General features: G+C 31.6%; 1 protein-coding gene across 1 annotated transcript in view; it reads left to right on the top strand.

Moving 5' to 3' along the window:
• The window catches only part of LOC128986174 (protein 5NUC-like), a 32,481-nt gene extending 11,553 nt beyond the window's left edge, over positions 1-20,928 (top strand). The window contains exons 6-9 of the mRNA XM_054406360.1: positions 14,356-14,467; positions 16,840-17,001; positions 18,926-19,126; positions 20,030-20,928. Coding sequence (XP_054262335.1) covers positions 14,356-14,467; positions 16,840-17,001; positions 18,926-19,126; positions 20,030-20,217 — 663 coding nt within the window. The 3' untranslated portion in view covers positions 20,218-20,928. The remainder of the gene's footprint in view (positions 1-14,355; positions 14,468-16,839; positions 17,002-18,925; positions 19,127-20,029) is intronic.
• The last annotated feature ends 3,719 nt before the right edge of the window (positions 20,929-24,647 follow it).

Genomic DNA, 24,647 nt, shown 5'->3' with positions numbered 1-24,647 from the left:
GAACTGTCCTAATATAATTTACTTAAACTGATTAAATTACTAGCCTTTCGGAAAGATAAAAGTCGTTTAATTTATGTCACATAATTTAGTTTCAATTCTGACAGTAACCCCGGAGAAGATGTTTAATGCTAATGTATTCAAGAGGGCTACAATACCCGTGGTAAGATTTGAGATTAACCAAACTCAAGTCTTGCTCGCCGCTATAAGGTGTTGAATCGTTCTAGCATAGGAACAAATCTGAAAAGTTTTTGTAACAATTTTGGATCTATTTTTTGTTTGTTTTGAGACCATGTACGTACATTGTTTATTATTAGAAAAGTTTCTGATTAGTTTTAGTTTTTAAACTGATGTTTTATGCATTTAATAACAAAATACAACCCCAGAGGTTGATTGCAAACTTACTAGGAGCACAATACATAGTACGAGTAGAATCTATTTTAATACATGTTCGGGTTCATCTATAGTATGAATTTATATGACAATAAAACTATACTAATTCTGATTTTGTAATATGAAAATATATTAGTTTTAACCACTTCAGTTTTATCATAATTTGGAAGTATTACAATAAAATTTACACAAACCTGTAATTGAGACCGGTAATGTTTAGATCAAATTAATCAGTATTTCGCTTTTCTTGTAGTGCAAATAATTGTGCTTAAATTGAGACTTTCAGCTAGGTAATATCTAGTTCAAGAAATTTACCTATTCAGCTATATATTTAAGGAATTTATAAATCGATAATCACTGTAACAGTTACAAAAATCAAAACGCTTGTACCTAGAAATGACTCTGAATTAAACTGAATATAAAATCAAATAAGGGCCTGGACTAATTATAGAAGAATTAGACAAATCAAGCTTGTCTTAGGTAGCCTGGTTCAAACCCTACGCACGACCAATTATTTCACTTATATAAACACCGAGACTTGTTGATTTGAATTCTAAATAAAAATATAGGATGCCATAAGCAAAGAAAGCCTAGTAGAGAAGATCTTTCTCTGTACTTGAAAACCTCTTGAACTAAATCCTTTTTTCCTGTTTTCCACGTTGGTGGCATTTTTCTTCGTAGATAGAAGTTGTATTAAATATTTCATTCCACAATTAATTCATATTATTGATACAAAAATCTCCTTGCAGTACGTGTAGTACGCAGAACAGAACAGTAAAGAGTTGTTACAGTATCAGCCAATATTCAGGCTATGCATAATTCTACGATAAACACAGCCATTTAATAGTGTATTCGAGCTATGAAGGGTGAATAATGTTGAAAATATGAGAGTTATAATTTCATGAATATTAAAGATAAAACGCTATCACATATGCACGCCACAATATTTAATTAATGGATAAAGTAATAAACAACCTTTAATGACAAATCAATATAACTTACATAAAAAAAGAATCTATCGACTTAAACTGTAATTTAATGAGAACCGTAAGCAAATGAAAAATGTCCAAAAATCAGTATTATACTTTAAATAATAATAATAAAAATACACTTCCCTAAGAAGGAAATCAGTTTAATTTAATTTAAGCTGATGCGTTACCTTGGCAAGTATGTATTCGTTTAGTAAATTTGCCATACAAGTCTCATGAAATCGTGGACCCGTCAATGGACTCAGGACATTTAAATAAATAAATATGGATGTTTGTAAGAGGGATGCGTTTGGATGATTTCGGAACTAAATTCGTGATTTGAATTGGTATTTAATTTAAATTTAATTAAATTATTATAACAACTCACTTAATTGACAAAAAAATAAAATTATATAACAACAACTTTTCTAAATTATACTTCCGAATCATCATTCAAAACTCTATTGAATCTCAAGTAAGGCCTTTGGGCAATATTAAAACCAACGTTTGTCGAATTCAATGACGTCTTTTGTAAATTTTCGAAGCATGAAATTAGGGTAACAATAACAAGCAGGGTATTCAGGGAGATACAATGAATATAATTTGAGACAAACCTGAATTGTTACAAATATTTACAAATCATTATAGACATAGGCATTCAATTGTGTCATTTTTCGTCTTTTCTAATATTATTGCGTCAAATATTTATTTTGTAAATATGTATTTTATGGCGACCAATGTATCGTCGAAACCAATTAGAAATAAATTTAAAAAATTGCTAATATTTTTTCCCATTTACATTGTTAGGCACGTTTCAAGCTCAAAAGTATCGGGTTTAATCTCCATCAAGTCCTTCGAATAAAACTAGTATGTTTGTTCCTTAATGTACCTCCAACCGAGATTTTCCTAGAGTACATATTAACGAAACATATACAAAAAACCTGCAGAAACGTTCGAAAACCACTAAAATCATATAAATCTTTTTTTATGTACGCTAATGAAAAAATAAATTATAAGCTCCATTTTAGAAACATTGTTTGCTGGAAAAAACTTCCAAAAGGATTACAATTTTTCTTAACTGGTCAAAGAGATTTTTATAACTAGACAAACGCATTATCGTGTTTGACAAACCCTTGTTTAATGGACATTCAGGGTTGCTTCGAAGACGATTAAACATAAGTGTATAGCTATAATTTAAAAAAATCCATTAAAATATATTCTGTATTTGATTTCTTGTATCCGCTTGCATTTGATGTTCTTTCTTGGTGATGGTGAGTTAATGTTATTAAAGACTTATTGTGGACATGTTCTATCACAATGATGTCACGTTTCGGTATCTGGAATCTGATCTTGTCCTCAGGTGTAAAAACTTAACTAACACATTACAACTAATAATGTGCCTACACAAAACCCAACCTAAGGTAGAAATAATGCAGAGAGTAGCAGTCAAGTCATGGTACAAAATGAAAAATATGTAATTTGTTATAAAACACAAAAATCTATATGTTGGAAAAGAAAAATAAGATATAGAGTAAATAGCTCACACCAATGGAACCCTACGTAGACTCATAGATATTAATGACGAGGGCTCTGCATCCATGCATTGATTATTATACAAAACAAATATATTTCTATAAAAAGTGATTTTCCTAATTCAATTCCACCTCGTTACTTTTCCACGTGATTTGAAAACTATCCGGAGGCAATCTTTTATCGGAATCCACGCCGATAAAAGCGTTGTAAGCACGTATGGTGTTGAATGGTCTGAATCGATGCTTTTTTCCTAACCAACGCACCAGCTTACTGCATTGTTGAAAGTGAGCAAAAACCCCCGTGGCTGTGTCAGGGAAACACTTTAATACTGTGTCATGGAAACACTTTAATATTATCATAAATTTTAAAACCAATCAAAATATAAAAAATATTGTTTACATGTGCACAGCGTAACAGAATACATTTAATCTTGTCCACCAATAATGTATATTAAAGTACAGAGTGGGGCAATGAAAGCACCCCAATTTATAAGCTGTACAAACTCAATAATATTCACCCTATAGATATAAATAGCACATCAAAACACAGCTTATCTTTTGCCATTTTAACTAAACAAAGTCATTTTTCCATTTCTTGATAAAAAAATCCTGCAAGTGACGTCCTTGTCCTACTCGACATTCCTTTTAAGGCACAATTCCATCAAATACTTCTCCAGCATTTCTTCAGGTACACTTTAGTTTTTGGACGATTCTTAGCTTCTTGAAAAACCTTCTTCTTGAAAAACCTCGAACTTTCAGTAGCTTACTAAAACAACCCCCCCCCCCCCCCCAAAAAAAAGGAGCCAACGTAAAGCTTTCAACAACAAAAGCTTCCTGGAAAATTCCGTTGGACTTTGAGTTACTGCGACTCGCACTCTTTCAACATTTGCTGGTATACAATAGTAGTTTACGCAACGATTGCGTTAAGTGAGTATTTACGACACGAGTAGAAAATTTAAGGCACTCGCCAAGGCTCGTGCCTTAAAAACTTCTACGAGTGTCGTAAAGACTATTAACGCGAGTTGCGTACACTACTTTACCTACGACCGTTTTTTAATAATTATCAATCTGGATTTAATTACTAACAATCACTAATGATAACTTTTTAGAGAGGTTATGTTTTCGTGTATTGTCATTGCCACTGAAAGTGATGCAACGACTTGTTGTATAATCAGCTGATTTCCTGTAATTACGTGTTTGTTAAACTTCGTTAAATATTACATTGCTAGCAGCATTCTTACCATAAATAATATTGTATAAGGTACAATTCGGCAAATATTCCATTTATTTTTGAACTTCCACCAACTTAATTAAGAATACGCGAGTATCAACATGAACAAGTCGGATCAACAATTAAATTGGTCAACTGATCAGCTGATCAGCTGATTAGTTGACGTTCGAAGCATTACAATTTTAATTCTTTTCTCTCAATACTTGAACCTCATTGGTCCGTTACCTGTGTGGATATGAGAAAACTATGCGGATATGAAATGAAACTATGCGGATATGAAAGTAAACAGCTGTAAAGTGAAACTTTTCAATTCTAAGAACTGTACTGAAATGGCTACTTTAAAAAACGGTCGTAGGTAAAGAGTTTTGCGGCACCCACCGCTTATTTTTTAGCGAATTTCCCTATAGGGAAGTAGCTATTACCGTAGGTCTCATGGTAACACTTAGGCCCGGGACCGATTTACTTTTTCATTTTGATGTCCCCAAAGGCCAAAAACACCATTCGTTCAAATTTGTATATATGTATATATATATACATATATATATATATATATATATGTGTGTGTGTGTGTGTGTGTGTGTGTGTGTGTGTCCGTGAACACGATAACTTGGGTAATTTTTATCCGATTTTTATGAAATTTGGTTTAAAGGTGTAAGGCGGGATAAACTTGAATGAGTTCGCGATCCAGCATGATCGGACCATGGGAACAGGGTTTTATGGGGGGTTTTATGGGGTAAAAATTGGTTTTTCTCACTTTTGACCCTCAAAACACAAAATTTCCCAATTTTCCTCTAAACCTTCTTAAAGAGCTTAAAAAAACAAACAGTTCAGTATATCAAAGTGTTTTTGTACGGTTATTGATTACGGAGAAAACTAAAAAAATGGTCAATTTAAAATTCCCATGTTATTCTTATGGAGGATATTGTAAAATGTTGTAGTTTGCTTGTTTATGGATATCTTTTGATCAAACTTGGCAAATATATTCATTTTATACTAAGCAATAATTATTTTACTTAAAACACACACTTTATTAGTTTCCTTGTAGCAGCAAACCTAGGTACTCGTTAAAACTAATGTTATTTAAATAGATCAATTGAAAATCAATTCAACCAAATGGAAATTCGCTAAGACGGCAGGTTTGCTGCGGCGGGGGTATTTTAGGTTTAAGCGTTTATCCTAAATAATTTGACCCTGTTCACCATTGTTTTCCAATCGGGAACAGTGCCATGTTGACTAAGGATGGAATGTGGTCCAAACAATCCCTGGGTTTTTGCACAAGAATCACTATTTTTTAAATAGGTTTCCACATAAAAATCTCAGTGTTAATAGCCTCAGGCATAATACTGTATTTACTAAAATGGCATAGTTTAATAGATGTTATAAGCACAGCTGATCATTCGTTTTTGCAACATTTATCATGTGACAGCTAAAACAAATTGTGGCGTTCTCATTGCCTCACCCTGTATAACTACCCCCCCCCCCTGTATAACTGAGATAACTGAAACCTTATTCATTTTTATGGCTACTGGCTTTAAAGTTCAAAATCCAAAATTAACTTGACTTGATTCAAAAAATTACATGTTAAAATGTTGTTATAATCATGGAAATGTTTTTCTTCATCATGTCGGTTTCAGCAACGTCAAGGATTGAGCCCAAAGAACCACTTAGAGAAAACTTCCAGCGTCTTTATCTTATAATTTAAATTATATTTCCGATAAGTACTCAAAATGCCATATTTTCGTTATCCCTTATATTTGAAATAAAAGATTCTCTAAAATAATATATCTTCTTGTAATACTTATTACTATAACTGGAAACAAAACGTCTTAAAAGTATTTCAAATCAATCAATAGCACTTTTACTGTGAACACCTCATTACTCTGGAATCATATTAAACCCATTTTTTGTATTTACTAAACTCAACATTAATTTTATGTACCCCAATGGTTTATTATAAACATTTACACATTTTATTTTCTAATTAGATGTAATATAATATATTTTACTTGTTGCGAATGCCTTTCAGTTGCCCAGAGAAGTTGTAGTTGTTGTTTCATGTATTATTCATTTAACCTCGAACCAGAAACGCAACACGAATGTCAACGACGAGCTAATCAAGGGTTTTGCAGATTTGTTCAGAATTCGTGCTACAATGTATACAGTTTAAGCTTTTTCACTTTACAGTTTAATTTCTTAATGAACTTTTTGTTTCTGAACCTACTTTAAATATATAATAACTGATTCAGTTAGAAACTGGATTAGTTGTTAAGTTTGCCCTTACATTTCCAAATAACTGAAGGTAAACATTTGGATTATACACATTTAAAAGTGGTAATATATCTTTGAATAAAAAAATTGTTTTGAAAAGTAAATTTCAGAAACTTATCTGTTAATCAATTTATTTTAGATGTATAAGTAACTTTACAACCTGAGTGCTTATTCAATAGGTCGTAGTTGTAGGAACTAACACAACGCCAATCTGTAATAAATTATGAGGAGGTTTCTATTATTTATGCAATAAAAAGTACATATTCCTACGTAATTTAATTTAATTGCATTGAATAGTATATTCTATTGAAATTACAGATTTCCGTCTTATTCAATACCCCATTGACAATAAAGCCTAATGGAAACTCTTGACGCTTTCAGCGGCATCTTTTGTTAACAATTTCAGGGAAAGTCGGGAGGGAATTTATATTATATGATTATATTTTCCAATTGATTTTTATTGAATATTATTATTTGTAGTCTACTTGGTTCCTGCGGCTTCTTGAACTTAAAAATGCCTGGTGGTAGATTATGGGTTCCCTTGTTATAATATTTAATTCAAAATTTGTTTTTTTGCATGTAAATTTTACCATTAACCTGACTGTTTGTATCTTGTCCGATCAATATAAGATGTTTTGTGTCAGAAAACAAACCCATTTGCATTCACAAAGAGTATGAATTATTTAAAAATATATTACAAAGTTAAATGTGATTGCAGGTGTAAGAGTTCTTGGTAAGATGGCTTCTACTTGAACTTTGATAGGATATTAAAAAATAGATAGCCTATGGATCGAAAACAAAAATTAAAAACATAGTGGGTGTAACTAGTATTTCTTTTATGTTTACCAAAAAATATGAAAAAACTAATGTTATTAGGCTTGTAATTTGGGTTTGTACATTTTTGTAACGTTCAAGCTCAATGCATCCTACATACCTTGAATTTACAAGTTTTTATTATCTTGAGAAGCAGAATGGGCTATGTAGGTTCAACTGTTCCAGAGAAACTGTCAACTGATCAACGTTCGAGAATGTATCATTTTCTCACCACTTCATGGGTGTTTTAAACTTATATCGCGAGGAAAAGGTTAAAATAAAGTTAATTGTTTATCATAACACAATCTCTACCAATATAAAATGAGCTAAAAAAAAATGTTAAACAAAAAGAATTTTTCTGAAATAAACCGGCCACGTGTAGGGAAGCATCTAATGGCATATAAAATGTCACCAAAAATACTTGGTGTCAAAAAAAAAACTCCCTAGTTATAAAAGTACCTCACGACAGTATCAGTTAAAATGGATTAGTAAAAATCCTTTGGTGCTGTAGAGTGTACTTAAGGTTTTAGTTTCATTAGTTAGCAATAGGTTTGGTACACCTGTTTGACCTTGAGTGTAGTTTTAGTAATAAATAATAATAAAAATAATTAACAAAATGATAAAACCTAGTAAATCGCTTGGATATCTGCAGGGCTACAAACAGATCGCATATCAAGGTGTATTAGTGTTAAAGAAACTTTTATTTATTTAATTAATCAGTCATTGTAATTTATAATTGTACAGTAAATATATAAATTGTTAAACTAGGGAGTTCTTTTTCGGACATCCGGGTACCGTATTTTGCTACTTAAGGTCAATAAATCTAATTAGTATTTCTATTTCATTTTGATAAAACGTAAATGAAAAACTGTCAAAGTTTTTTTTTTATACTCTGTAAGCTAAAGGTATCGGGTACTCGCTTCGAAATGATCACCATTCAAGCGACGATGGCAGGCACCATTCAAGCGACGATGGCAGGCGCACTTAAACGTCGCCCGCTTGGATGCAATTCACGACCGGAAAAAACACTAATTACATGTTGAATACGATGAAAAGGATTTATGTCCTATAAATCTTATATTATAATTTTAAAACATATACCAGGTCATGATTATATGGCTATGTGTTTCTCTTCGATTTATATGGTTAAATTAAAACAGCCCCAACATTTGCTTTGTAACTCTCTATTTTTTTCCATCAACGAAGCAACACTTATAGCTTTGATTTAGACAGAGTCGTAAGTTTTTGTTTTTTGTTTGGACATGAAACACACGAAAATCGTTCAGGGATTGCACGGTCGTTTTGTCAATACAAAAAAGTTATACGAACGTAAATGACATTTTATGGATAAGTTGACTTCAATTTTCAAAGTAATGGGGGAAGCAGTATATCTAAATATTGCGCATATTTTATGGCGATTCAAAATTGTAAGCTATTTGGTTTTCCTAACATATATGGAAATATATCTTTGTTGAGTAAATTGAGTGTTGACATTACATTACAGAGTTACATTACATAAAATTGCAGAGTTACAATGAACTACTGCAGAATAATAAAATATAGTTGGTAAATAGCACAGTTGTCATGTTCAAGACCCTATACAAAGTTACCAGGTCATTTACATTTACATCTGATGTTTTAATACAACAATGTATATCACTGTAGGAAAATTTACCCTACGTTTCAAAAAGCTTCATGTAGTATAAAACAAGGGATATTTAATGCAAAATATTCAAGAGTGTTGCAAAATCTAAGGTAATTTCCAAGACAATTTCAAATCGAGACCTGACAACGACTTCAAAGTATAATTTTAAATAATCAAGTAAAAAAAGCATCTCATTGTGTGTTTTATCTTTCTTCAGACATTACAAAAGAAAGGTGGAAACATTTGGATCAAAGTATAATACCCCCGAATCTAGCTGGTATTTGTTTGGTGTTTTGTCTATTTCGAAATTGAATCAATAACACATATACCAGCTAGTTACTATTTTTCAATTCACATACAGTAGTAAATGACCAAAATAGACGTTTGTAAAATATCATTGAAATTAAATCGTTAAAGAATTATATAATTTACAAAACTTAAGCTACGCATTTATTTAGTCGGCACATTTTTAGTGGGTTTTAGTGTCGACAACAACAAAAACAAATGAAAAATAGTTTTTTACAAATCTCGATGGAAAATGGCCTTAATGTTTCCTCTAACTCTATAAAATTACGCTTAATATAGCTTTATACATTTCATGATACAAAGCACCCTTGTAATAAGCATGGACCTGACAGCCTTTGTTTAACAAAAAAGGTTTTCGAAGTAAACAGATACATAAATGACTGAATTCAAGCTCTCATGTTTCACCGATCTATAATTGAAATCTAGCATGCAATGGCCATTGAAATACAAGCTGTATTAGAATAGAAGCATCCTTCAAATACTTCCAGGGAGAATATATCAGAGATATGCGTTTTAATTCGAATAAATTGACATTTTAGCAGTACAGGGAGGGAATAAATTATTCTTATATTGAGGCTGAAATTGTAAAATCTATATACGCGAGGTATCAGTTAATACATTTTTTAACAGGTTTATAAGATATTTATATCAAATATTTGTATTAAACAAGGACTCAGCAGGAAATATTTGTGAGAACTTACCTTTTGGCTCTAAACCACAAAAACCTTCCAAATTACTTAAAAATAAATTAATAATTTTAAATATTTACATAAATTATCATATGATTAAGATCATCAAAGTTAGTGATAGTCGACATCATTGAGACTCTACTAGAATATTGTAAAAATAAATAAAAAAGAATCCGTCGGAGCATAAAATTTTAAGTTTTGAAAAAATTAACTTGTCTAGTATGATTTTATATATTAAAGAGTTTTTTCTAAGGTAACCTCTTCAATGAACGCAATCTTTTAACCATCACATAGCAAATACGAGTACACGATAAACATAAAAATACGTTTTAGAACTATTACAGTCAGCCAAAACTTCAAAACCAAAAAAATCCCCTTTGAAATTTAGCTTCAATCAAAAATATAACAAATAAAATATGTCAAAAACACACTTTTTGAGAGATTTGTGTGTAAGTTTTTTATGTTAGACTTCTACCAGTTGACCAGGAGATGGCAATAAGATATGGTGGTAACTTTGTCTATATTATTAAAACACTATAAAATTAGTTTTCAGTATCCTACAAAATAACTGCTCATTATATTGAATTACAAAACGAATGATTGTTTGGCAACTTATATTTCACTGCAGAATACTACACAGCCACATGTGGAGAGGCTGATGGAACTGTAATATTATACTGAACACTGAGAGATTTCGATTACTGATTACATCGAGCCCTATCATATGTGATATCAGTCCATTTATAGTGTGAGAGACTAGGGAATCGGTCGCAAAAGCCTGAATAATTAAAATATATAGCAGTAGTATAACGTATCCTTTTTATTTAAACATTGTAAACTTAAAAAAATCTACATATTCTATGTCTTATATATTGAAGAGTGTATTAGCATGATTTCGACTTCATGTAAGATTTTTTCATTTTATTTATACTCAATCCTTATTAATTCATATATTTAATTTAGAGTAGCTAGAATATAAAGAATATAACTTTATAAAATCCATTATAGATATTCTATTACATTTTTGGCATGTACAGTACTTTTTCCAATAACGTTAACTAGATCTTACAAGTTACCATGAAATGATTTGTTGGTAGTTTCAATATTATGTTCACTATAAGTGTCATTTTATTTTTAAGTTGCCTAATCAACATTCAATTAAGTTGTAAATACATTAATCCCTATGAATAATACCCTGAGCTGTGCATTATAAAGTTTAAATAAATTCATGTCGTTGACAGATTTAATTGAATATGATGTTCATTGAATATTTGTCGTGTACAAATTTAGGCTAAGAGAATCGATTTTAAGGTTATAAAATTATTCATATTCAATGCAGATTATGGAGCGGGTAAAGATGTTAAATGCTAATGTATTCAAGAGGGCTGAAGTATCAGAGGTAAGATTTGGGATTAACCAGGCTCAGAACCGAGAAACGACAATAAAGGAATGTTAAGATCTTCAATTTAAAAATGACGACGACTAACGCATTTTACTGTTCCTTACTCCGTTATTTCGAATATTCATTTCTTTCTTAATAGCAACCGGGCAAAGAAATGCTGGATTCCTGAAGATTTGATTAACGTTTCCATTGATAATGTTAACATTAACGTAAACATTATAGTAAACAAAAATGCACTTGATAATGTGTTTCGTTGTTTAGCCAATACATTTACAGACACACAGCAATAAGAGAAACATATCGCATTAATATATTTTTTTATTAAACTAAAAAACAATTTCAAAGAAAAAAAATTGTTACTAAACTACCCGCGTTAATTGTTACTTAACATCGCGTGTTATTAATGTTGGTTAGCATTAAAATGTATGGAACAATCAATAGCCTTAGTAAATTATTATTGAATGCCTGTAAACCAAACTGAAACTATTGAACCAGTGGTTATAAAATTAATTATATTGCAAAGATATCGTCAAAGGCCTTAAACATATTTTGGCTTAATATTTCTTTCTATGCCTAACTTCTGTATCTATAAATGTGTTTTTTTTATTTATTTTTTTTTTCCAAAATACATTAGGCCTAATTCTATATACATAGAAATGTTTGCATGAAATGAAAGAGGTCTTTTATGGTGTTGCCTTTGTGATCTGTTATTGAAATCTACAATGGTATTATTAGTTTAGACATATGTTTGTTTTTTTTAGAGGCAAATGAAAACCTGAAATGCATAGTAAAATTATATTTCATACAAGTTGCTAAAATAAATCTATTGTTCAGGTCTATCAAGCAAAAAGAACACAGAACATGAAAAACAAATAATTATAACAAGTTACCACACCTATATTAAATAATAATATTCTATTGCATTCCAATATAACTATCGGTCAGGTATTTTTTTTTTCATTTAAATACGGTATAACAGTTTAAATCATCAAGATAGAAAATTAATTTTATTATAGCGCATAATATATTGGTTTGTTTAAGTCACAAAGGCAAATGCTTACAAAACACAATACTTGTATTGTTCTCACGTTCTCGTTCGTTAAGAGAAACTCGATTTAAATACCTAAACCAATCCTGATTGATATTGAGTTTTTGCCTTTCTTTGTGTTTTCAAACAAAGTGGATCTAGCCTATTGTGCTTTTACTCTGGAAATTAAACGAATACAAATTACAAATTAATTTAGTAATCGGACTGTAAAACTGTTGGTACGAACGTACTTATTGTGAACTTACTGTAACATCTAACACCTTATTCAGTTTTTACTTAAGGGAAAATATTTTTGCTTTAGGCAAGCAAATAGAATTACCATCGTTGGTTGGTTTAAAAGTGAAATTTTACAACCCAGATATTGAAATTAATTGCGCTGTTTTGCAAACCTGAGAGCAGATAAAGCCGAAATAAAATTCAAATTACCTGTTGATTATGCAAAGGGAATTACGTTTGCACAAATATGACTGAGCAAGGATAATATGAGTCGTTGTAAATTGAATAAATTACTTTAAAACCTTCATGGATCCGATGTTAGATAGCATTTAGATGTATTTCTTACAAGTAAGTACTCTTGTATTCTTACTAAGAATATCAAAAACTATTTTGATGGATTGATATTGTAAGGAAGTATTGTGATTATATTTTTAATTGACGACATTTTAAAAGCTTTGAGCCTTTGCAATTGAAAATCCTTTTTATCGGATGATAAAATTAAAATAATTCCAAATTAGTTCTTCGGACCAAGATGTTATATACGTTTATATTCTTCTTCTGTTGGTTACTAAATTAATAATAGCCTATGATAATTATTTCTATTGACCATTATTATTTCAATGAAAAAACTATAACTTTGTTTATTGTACAGAGTTTTGTCAACAGGTTAGGAATTTTAATTTAACAGTTTTGATTTTTACAGAACGTTTATTAAAATGTATGTAGTACATAAAAAAACCATACGTTAAGATTACTTACACCGATGCTAAACATCCAGCTTAGGTAAATCAACAATCAACTTTGGGTAGGACATACGAAATTGCAATGTTCCACCCGACACACCGAGATTTCAATTACTGATTACCGAGAGCTTTAATGCCATCATATCGACGTGTTTAATGTTTAAATCCGCGTGAAAATCTCGCATAAACCCGCATTTAGAGACAAAACATTTTCAAAATAACTATAAACGATCATTGGTGAGATTATTCATAAAAAACAATCTAATATACAAAAAAATACCTGGTTCAAAAGGACGAATAACCGTAATTTTGTCCACTTCCATTTGTTTTTTTGTTTTTTTTTACCAAAATTAAACATTGTAATACATTTTTTTTTTTACCAAAGTAGTTCAACCACGTACCCCACACATATCCTATAAAATAATTACTTAAAATATAAATAATTTTAATAGCAAAAGCTTATTATCTATAAACTATTGAACTGTTATCAGTTAATTGTTCTATGAACACTATTAGCGTTTTTTTTTTATAGCCATAAAAATATATTAAGCAACATTGGAAGAAAGACTTCAAAATTCTTTTATATAAATGTCTGTTTAGATAAGCAGTTTAAAAACGTCTTTAGCTAACTGTCGTTTCTAAACATCAGCCAATTATGTTGATTACTAAAGTTCTCCTTCTAAAGTAGCAGAGCCCGAGCTTTCGCATCAAGAGGCAATTGGAAATTTTAATTAATCATTAAATAATGTAATTGACACCAACAGCCCATGAGGATACATTTTATGAATGTATTTCAATAAATGTACTATACGTTTTTTTTCGTGCCATCTTTTTTTAAACAATATACTATTGTTTACGAGGTAATTAATTTTAACGTAAAATATATGATAAACAAAATGGCGGTGTCTACTTTCACATGTACTTAACGCGACTTTGACTTCTCTAATGTCCGTCTATATTGGATCAAAAATACAGTATTGCCAGCTATTAGACGTAACATTAGACATTGATGATTTATTTCCATATTAAAAATAGCATTAGCGAGTGGTCTTAGTTTTAGATTTAAGAGCTTGGTACAGCTAAATACTTCTGGCATTTTTTCAGGCTACTCGTGCGTACACGAACAGTCAGGGCTGGACTGTGGCTTCTGTAGCCATTCAACAAGCTGGTGGAATACGTGCCTCTATCAACACTAGGACTAACACTAATGGCAATGGTGTGTATGCTTGAGATTGATTATCATTACACTGTTATTACTAGGTCAAGAAACTTATGGGTTTGAGATTAATTAGTAAAAATAATATATTCAATTCAAACCACCAAGAATATCAACTATGGTGTGGATTTAGATTAAAAACTAAATTAATGTAGGCCTACTAAAAATGTCCTTCGATATTTAATTCATTGTATGTTTAATAAATTAGAATTTTATTTTTAGATCACTCTAATTTTTCTAACATGATGATTATAATAATCATTAAATTTGTCTTACAATTATATTGTTACAATTTTTTTTTTTACTGATGTAACAATTTTTTTCTTAAAAATTCTTAGTCGGCACTCTCCCTCCGGTTATGACATAAGGAATAAGAAAAGACAAACGAGGAACAAAATAATGATACTAATATGAGGTATGTTTCGCCTATTCAGGCAACCGTACCGCGACCGGTAATAGTAGGCCTACTCTATTTGTTAAATGTTTTCGTGCGTAATGTGTGTGTATTTATTTAAATGTTTCTTGACGACTCCATCATGGATGAAGACAAAGCATTCTTGCTAGGATACCACCTGACGATGCCTGAATAGGCGAAACATGTTGTGAGTTCTACTTACTACAAAATTGAACTGTTGACGTAAGGGTATGTACCTCATATTAGTCTAACAAACAGTTCAGGGGCTAAATAATGAATTTTAAAATAATGATAGTATAATATTTTGCCCTTATAAATTTTATCCTTTTCAACTACCAATTCTTAAATGTAATAAATGTACCAAGCCATATTGATAAATTATTACAAAGTAAGGCTACACACAATTATAACGAAAATTTTCATTCTAAAACTGCAAAACACATTCCATCGCCAGCGTTAGTCCAGAATATGTTCTGTAGTCAATTCTATGCTTTAAATGTTGCCCTTATTGTTAATTTATCAAAGGCACAAAAGATGTTAACGCAATCGAAAAATCCTTGTGATATAAAGAAGAGTTTGAATCTTTTCCTGGTTGAGGGGAATTTACGGTCATAGAACTGAGCAACAAGTGGAAGCCGCCCCTGTCAGTGGGGACTTGTACAACTGTCAACAAGAGTATAAAATGTGGTTTAGGACTAGGAGATGGTCTGATTTATAACCTATACACTTTTTAACTCAAATTAAGTACGGCCACCATTTCAAATAAATAAATTTGCCTACGACCGTTTTTTTTTGACGTAGCCGTTTCAGTTCAGTTCTTAGAATTGAAAAGTTTCACATAACAGCATTGTTTACTTTCATAACAGCATAGTTTTACTCATAACAACATGGGGAACGGACCACTGAGGTTCAAGGATTGAGAGAGAAGAAGTAAAATTGTAATGATTCGAACTTTAACTAATCAGCTGTTCAGGCCAATTTAATTGTTGAGTGGTGCAATTAGTGTTTGGTACAATGTTTCGTTGCATCAATGAGAGTCATTATCAATGAGAGATTATAAACGAAAACATAACCTCTCTTAGAAGTTATGACACGTTATGAGTAGGCTAGTGATTTTTAGTAGTTAAAACACTGTCGTAGGTGTACGAAACTCGCGTAAATAGTGTTAAGTACACTATATTTACGCAATCGTTGCGTAAACTACTATTAAGTAATAGTATCTCTTTATAACTGGAATTTGATTTTTAAAAAATATATAAGTTTATATTTAAAAAGTTCTATTTTATAGTTGCGTTTGAAGATATTTTGTTCTTTTAATAAAAACACTTACTTTATCAGTTGTTATGTAAGATAGAAGATTATTTCTTCATCACGGTGGAATAATATTAAATTACGCCAAAAAAAGTAAAGGCAAATATTAATTTACAACTTTTTGTAAGATCCGTTAAAATAAATTGGAAAGAATAAAGAATTTAAAGAATGCGAAGGTATGAATTTAACTAATTTAGATTATGGAAGCCTAGGTCTAATAGTGAGGTTTAAAAATAAATTTCTACATGTGAACAAAAAATGTGTTTAGTAAATAAACATTTTTAAATGTTTTGGAAAATTAAATACTGCAAACTAAGTTTGTATGTAAAGTAAGCAAATTTTCGTTGTTTTACATAGCTAGAACACAACATCAAATAGTGTACGTGAATATTTTTATAATGTTAAAGTATAATCAATTCCTTTACCCATTATTAATTTTGAAATTGTGTCAAACTAAGTTTTATAATAATTTTTCACTCTTTCGTTTTGTTTCCCTGAATTTTGTAAATAGGATATGTTGCTCGTTTCTAGTTGTGTTTTGCACAATCAACTGCTTGTATACAGAGCCCAATCCCCTCACTGACTGTATTCAGAACTAATGTTATATAACTTATACGAACATAAATTAGTATATTGTTTTTCACAGGTTCTATCACTGTAGGGGACGTTATGACAGTGCTACCCTGGGGAGGCAAGATTGTTGTGAAGGAATTGAATGGAAGCACGTTACTAGATGTTCTAGAGTACGCGGTCCATAGATACGAGGAGACCAACACAGGACATGTCAACGAATTCCTGCAAGTCGCTGGTTAGTCTTTTGTTACTCATGATAGTTTTTATTTGTTATTATATTATAAGGCTTTAGTTAGTTAAAGCGGTTAATACGTATCTGGTGTGTGGAACAAATCTCTAGTTTATAATGCAACAGTCTAGTCAGTCTGATTAGTCTTACAAGTCTATGGTTAGTCTTATAATTCTATGGTTAGTCTTACAAGTCTATGGTTATTCTATAAGTATGTGGTAAGTCTTATAAGTATATGGCTAGTATTACAAGTACATAGTTAGTCTAAGAAGTCTATGGTTCGCCTTATAAGTGTATAGCTAGTTTTATCTTATATGTATTTGGTTTGTCTTCCAAGTATATGGGTTGTCTTACAAGTCTTTAGTTCGTCATACAATCCTCTACTTTTTTACCAAGTCCGATTAGTCACATATGTCTCTGGTTAGTCCCAAAGGTAGCTGGTTAGTCTCAAAGGTAGCTGGTTAGTCTCAAAGGTAGCTGGTTAGTCTCAAAAGTAGCTGGTTAGTCTCAAAGGTAGCTGGTTAGTCTCAAAGGTGGCTGGTTAGTCTCAAAGGTAGCTGGTTAGTCTCAAAGGTAGCTGGTTAGTCTCAAAGGTAGCTGGTTAGTCACAAAGGTAGCTGGTTAGTCTCAAAGGTAGCTGGTTAGTCTCAAAGGTAGCTGGTTAGTCTCAAAGGTAGCTGGTTAGTCTCAAAGGTAGCTGGTTAGTCACAAAGGTAGCTGGTTAGTCACAATGGTAGCTGGTTATCCATTTAAGTAGCCTACGTCGTTGGTTACATACGTTTTTAATCCAGTTTGATACTAATTTGCACAAATAGTTTGACAAGTTTTCATAAATTTTCATATATTCGTATATTGTATTTTTTATGTTTTTATACATTTCCTATTCAAGATGTTGTAAACCTAGTTTGTACATTGTTTTCAACTTGTTAACTATAATTATTATTGTTTTTATAAACTTGCATGTACAAATTCTCTTCCAGTAAAAATTAATTGAATCCAGTATCTAGTAAAAAAAATACAGTACTTAATTGTGAAATAAGTCTTTGGTAAATAAATAGACTATGATTTGTCCTTCAGGAGATATATTCAGGTGTACTAATCTAGATATCATTTTACAAAATATATCTATATTTATAGATGTTATGTTTCCACCCATAAAAATCAGCTCATTTTGTAATAAAAATAAGGTTTACACGTAAGTAAGGTGAACACTGACGTACGGTACTTATAATTTGAGCAGCATTAATTTATCTAATTGGAAAACTACTTAAATATGTTTCAAAATCAAACCGAATAATAAAGCATCAAATAACTAAATAAATCAAATAATTACCTTTCTCAAAGCATATTAAAGCTGAGATGTAACCAGAGCGGTGGCACTACACACGACACTGGGGTAGCCGCTACCCTAGTGAGGAGCAAAGGGTGGTTGAGGGGGTGTTGGTGGGGGAAATGTAGGGGAGGTAATGGGCATGACAGTGCAACAGATCCGGGCACACCCTCCCCTCCCTTCTCCACCGTATGGTCCAACAGGTAGCACTAACAGGTATCTGTTACAGGGTCGCCTCGCCACGGCCAAAGAATCCTTTAGGTATCTCTACGACGTAGTCAATAGAACCACTCTTTTGATTCAAATTAATAGCTTTTTCATAATAGTATTCACTGTGTAGTATGTCTTTACTTACATTATTCAGGCAAAAGAACATAATGTATACAATAAAATGTATCAAAGATAATGTAATTGTAACGGTTCCTCTCCATTCTCAAGATGGATGGTTTACAGATTGAATTACTACAGTTTCGTTCATATACCATTTAACCACATAGGTCACGGATTGCTTCAGCATTAATGTAAATCTCATAGATAAACTACTATAGCGATTGTATGTTGTTGTAATCAATTACTCCTGATTTCCTCTTTTACTTGTAGGACTAAAGATAGTGTACAACATCCAGGCAGCCATTGGAAGTAGAGTCGTCAGTGTGCAGGTACTTTGTGCAGACTGTACAGAACCTGAGTACACGCCTCTCAACAAGTCTTCCCTCTACCAGGTTGCAATGCCAGATTATATTGGGAACGGAGGGGATGGCTTCAGTATGCTGACCGGCATACCTAACTCTTACATATTCGGTATGTTACTATACTTCGTTTGGATGATGTAATTTGTAATAAAATGGTTTGTTTGACTCTAAGCAAAATCAATATACGATGATTCGATTCTGATCTTTGACTTTTCGACTGATTATTAGGAATGAAATGAAAAGTTAAGTAGCTTTTAACTTCGTGTAAATGCTGCAATGGGACATTTCAGTCAATAGCATAAAGCTTCAGCCATAAAAAATTGAGATCTAGCTTTGCTAGTTACAAAGTGAAATTTCTTTTGATAACTTCGTTACTTAGTAGGTTGGAATCTACTTAAGCTTTATCTACAATTTTCTAGATAGCACAAGAAGCAAATTAATCAAATACAATAAAAACATTGTCAGTTTTTGAGAACCCTCCATAATTAGCATTTGTTAACTCTTTACTTACTTCTTGTGAGGGAAAAGTTAATATGATTTTCGCACACCAAAATGCTCAGTGTCCCCTAACCTAGTAGTACCGGACTCCAGTGGTCTCGATGTCTCTTGGACTATCACATTAAAATTATATTCAACTTTTAGGACACTAGCATGGCTCTCTTTGGCATTATACCTGGTGCTAGTTTTTTTTCACTACACTACTAAGACTTCTTTAAAATTCTGTATAGATTTATTAGGCCGATTATGGAAGATTTATCTTCTTAGCCTGTAGTACGGACTTTGCGAACTGCTTGGTAAGATTCTAGGTGCTCTTAGCTTAAATAATAGTTCCAAAATATAACAGGGGGGATCTTGATACTAGTCTAAGATATTGAAAGGCGGGCTTGGAAGAGGTGTCCTGAACAAAGAATGTGTGTTTGGCCCTCTAAATTGGCTGAACAAGAGAGAAAGTTTGAGTTGTCAGCTATCCGGTTAAAAGTACCCAATGTAATATAATATTTCATGTTCCCAGATGACGTCGACTACGTGGTCCTCTCCCAGTACATAGAGAAACACTCCCCGGTCTACCCAGCTGTGGAGGGTCGCATTGTCGTTCAGAACAATACTAACGGAACTTCCTCAGCAACGACGATATACACGTCTAGTATCTTAAATCTTTCTATATTAGCTGTACTAATATGGATGTTAAGGGTTTCCTAAATAAGTCAAATTGTTTTATAGATTTTACGCATCTACACGAGAAACGAGTACATAAGTTCTTCACAGAAACGATATTTATATTTGTGTATACATATACACGTCAGCAACACTAATTACACGTCGGTAACACTTCTGTACATCGTTTGACCGTTGCTGAATACTTAAAAAGTTCGGTATAAAACCCTAGCTAGATATGATATTTCGACTGTGTCCCTTGATAGCGCTAATAAATAACCTTGTAATATTCTGGAGGTATACTTAAAAAAAATTCAATAACATAGCCAGTGAGCTATATACTGTGGACTCAAACCAAAATAATACAAAAGTGATAAAAACATTTATTTGTGATCAAATTTCATTGATTAAATTTATCGATGATATGCAAAAATGTTATTAAAATGACTGTGATATAGCATTCGTTTTTATTTTATGGTCGTAATTTTTCAGCCTATATTTTTTATTTGTTACTAGTTTTAAGGTAAAAACGTTTGTAAATCTGTCATTAAATTAAATATGTTATTGTTATTAGAAGAACATTTTAGCTTAACAACACTTTTTTATAAGTAAAAGAAATCGAATTAGTAAACATAAGGTAAGTGGTAATTACTAACTCATATGTTTCAACCCAAAACCTAATATTCTGTAAGAAACATTATTTTTATAAATTTGTATTTTAAATATATGATTCGAAATACACATATTTGTTTAAAACTCTGACTAATATTTATTTCCGGTGGCTGAATTCTTACCTTCCATGTTAAGAGTTTCACAAATTATAGTACGAAAGATTACATAGAATTGTGAAAGTTTTTTTTTCTTCACAGTAACGAATTTTGTATTAAAAAATTACATGTGTAGTTTCAGTGTTTTTAGGGTAACGAAAGTTTATACAATTTTCAAATTTAATGGGTACGCTTATATACATCTAATATAATTTAATTCATCGAACAACTGTTAGAAAAAAAGCTTACGCTATTTTCAAAAGGTATGTAATAATTAAAATATAAACCTTGCCTGTCTAACTAAAATCTGACGTATATGAGGTATATTACCCAAAATAAACTTGATATATGCAAGAGAATGCAGAGATTTGCACGAGTGTGTCTAGAGATAGAGACTTGTAGTTCACTGTAATGGCTGATGTTTGTCATACTTATGGCTTCATACTGAGAACATACGATAATAAACCTCACTTTAATGTAAAACGCTGTTTTTCGTAATAATATGGTGAAACCAGGCTTTGTATAGTTCTAAATTAATGATAATTTAAAACAGTTTTCGTCATTTTTGAAATTTAAAAACCTTATTTATAATTTTAAATTTTATTTTACAGTCGTAATTCTATGTCTAAATTTGTAAAAAGTTATCGTATAAAAGTAAAAAATGTTCTCCAATTCGCTCACTGAAAGAGTTCACATATTGTTTGGTAAAAGAGGACACTACTTAAACAGTTGGGCTTGTGTATAAAATGAGCATAAAATGTAAACGCTTATTATTCAGTAGGTCTTACTCATAGTTTCATAGTTATTTCCGTAATTTGTAATAAATTGTTGCCAATAAAAATAATGTTTACCGAAGGAATTCAATAAATGTTCGATCAATGTTTCAGGAGTCTACTAAAAATCTTCTATATAAATAAAATTAGAGTTTTGTCTGTACATTGCTCAGAATTATATATTTTTAGGTTATTTTTACGTTTTATAAATTAAAGAAGCAGAAACAAGTCTTATCTCTATTTCTGTCTGTCTGTCTGTCACACTCAAGATGGCATTTTACGCTATCTTCTCCATGAAAACGAGAGTACCTATCAAGATCCAAGTCATTTTAATGTATCCACTGGATTGGCGAGAGTGTCTTTAGCCATTAAAATATGGCCTCACTACATTGTAAATAAAATTACGGACGTTCAGAAATGCAGTTTTGTGCGATTTTTTTCAAATTTTCGTTCAATTTTTATCACATAACCATCTATGAAATAACGAACAGCTGTTCGGATCAAGGTATTTTTTATAGCTGTCACTGATATGTTTACAAATGATGTTAACAAATACCGCAACCATTTCCGATCATGTTTTGAAAGCAAATCCCAACCAAGTGAGATCAAAAACGTTTTTCTTAAATAACGTATTTAATTAATCGCAAGTACAATATTATAGTGTAACCGTAAATGAAATTAAATAACTAGGCATCATCCAGGTCAGGAACCAGAAATTCTTTGTGTATAAAATTGTTCTTGAGTTTTGATAACGAGAAAGAAGGCATTAAATCAGAGTTGTATGGGGCTAGGACACTTAATGATCATCGCCAATAGCTTACGAACAAGGTTCCAGTCATTGACGGCGCCTCAATGGCGGTTGTGTAAAGTGTAAAGTAAAAGATCACAACTGCAGTGGGTGAATTAACAGAGATTTACGGATGATGCTAAACTCGCTTTTCCAATGTGTCACTTTCTGTTTCTACTCACCGTGTGATGCAATCGCTGGACCATACAGCCAATAGGACCAGAGCCCTTCTCTTGGGTACGTACGACTACCCAATTATTAGACCTTTTCCTAACCTTTTCGACAATGATCCTTGATACCGGTTCTTTTCCCTAGAATACATGGCTTACCTACTTAAGAAATAAAATTACAAATGTCCAAAAAAACCCAACATTGTGTGATTTTTGTCAAATTCACTTCTAATGTTAATGTATACTAGTGTACATGTTGCTCGAATTCGAGCAATTGCAAAGTATTACAGAAGTTATTTCAAAACGAATAATAGTGTTATTTACAATGTGTTTAAAAGAGTCAACTCAAAGATAACCGGTGAACGCTCATGAAGATACTCACGATGTATATAAAACAGTAGTCAACATTTCCTGTAAATATTGTATCATTTCATAACCTCTGGTACGGTATTGTTTTTTTCTACAAACATTTCCTGACTTATAGCCATATAAGGTTGTATGGACAAAAACCTTAAGAGATTCTACCTCCTTAAAACCTTAAGTTTGTATTACATTGGTTTATCTTCGTTATTGATAAACCTAAAGCATTCCGGCCGGTTTCTCCTCCTCAAAATGCTTCGCTGTACAGGCAACATAGGTCATTGATAGAGGGCCAATTGAGAACGAAAATTCGTTTTGGGGTAGTGTTAGGGCGCATTTGTAACCTAATAGTTGAGATTGAGCTGCGGTCGTTATCACGATTACGCCTCCTGTCTTTGTTTCCTTGTCGTCGCATCGGAGGCATTTAAAAGAAAAAAAAAACAACAAATAACAAATTTAAGTTACAATCATGCTAACACGATCCGTCATAGCTACACAAAACAATGATAAATACACATATCTGAGATACAACCATACTAACACGATCTGTCTTGGGGTTATGTTTACTCAAACTTAAAATAGTAAATAAATGTACTCAATGCGTTTCATTGAATTGAAAAATAAATAACAGCAATTAAATTATACAGCTGATCAAAATGTAAAAAATTATGTTTTCCATATGGATAACATGGGAACTTTCAAAGCCACTGGGGCATGGCCCAAGGGACCTTTTCAAAAATGTAAGGCCAGTTTGCAAATCTACGCGACACGCTCTTTCCAATGAGACGTCAATGGATGAAATCGGTGTAGAAATGGCGGAGGAGTTCAACCGACAAAGTTTCATGTAGCGTATTAATTATATAGATACCAATCATTGTTTAGAGAATACGTAATCTATTGAATGGCAAAAAGTTGTTTGTATAAAGGTTTTTTTTTCAAACTGACACCAATAAGTTTACATTAAAAATCGTTTAAAAATAAAACAATTAATAGGAAATAACTTTGATTTCCGATAACCTTTTACGAGAAAATCCAAAACCAAGAGATCAATAACCTCGGGACATGAGTAATGCATTTAATTGGTCGGATGTACTACAGTTCTTAACTGTAAACGTTGGTTTTTGGTACTGGTTCTTTTCCTTAGAACCGTTGGTAGCTGCAAGAATCATTTTTACGTACCAACACATATCTGGTAATTTACAAATTAGTTATCATTGGTGTTGCACCTTATTAGAGCCGTATTCAATTTAATTGATGTCTTAACTGTATAAGTTTTGCTTTTTCTGTTTGGATTCCAAAATCTTAGATTACCCGGTATGCAAAGAAAATGATAACCCATTTGAGTAAAACATTTGTTGAGCAAACCGTCATGAATTAATTGTTTACGCCTTTACGTTGTTTATGTATCAATAGTTCGTGGCCTATTTTGGTAATTTTTATTCTAAATTACCAATCTAAATCGTCTATGTACTTCATTTCATATAGTAAGCCGTCATTTTGACAGCATTTCGGGTCATCTTCGGTCGAAGAAAATATAAATTATTATGATAAAATTTGATGACATTAACAAAGATTTCAAATACTAATTTTATATGTACTTTGTTATGCTTAAAGCGTA

The sequence above is a fragment of the Macrosteles quadrilineatus genome, unplaced genomic scaffold (assembly GCF_028750875.1).
Source record: "Macrosteles quadrilineatus isolate MER2022 unplaced genomic scaffold, UCM_ALF_1.0 Scaffold_2__2_contigs__length_208266976, whole genome shotgun sequence".
NCBI lineage: Eukaryota > Metazoa > Arthropoda > Insecta > Hemiptera > Cicadellidae > Macrosteles > Macrosteles quadrilineatus.
This window is presented reverse-complemented; position numbering and strand designations above follow the sequence as displayed.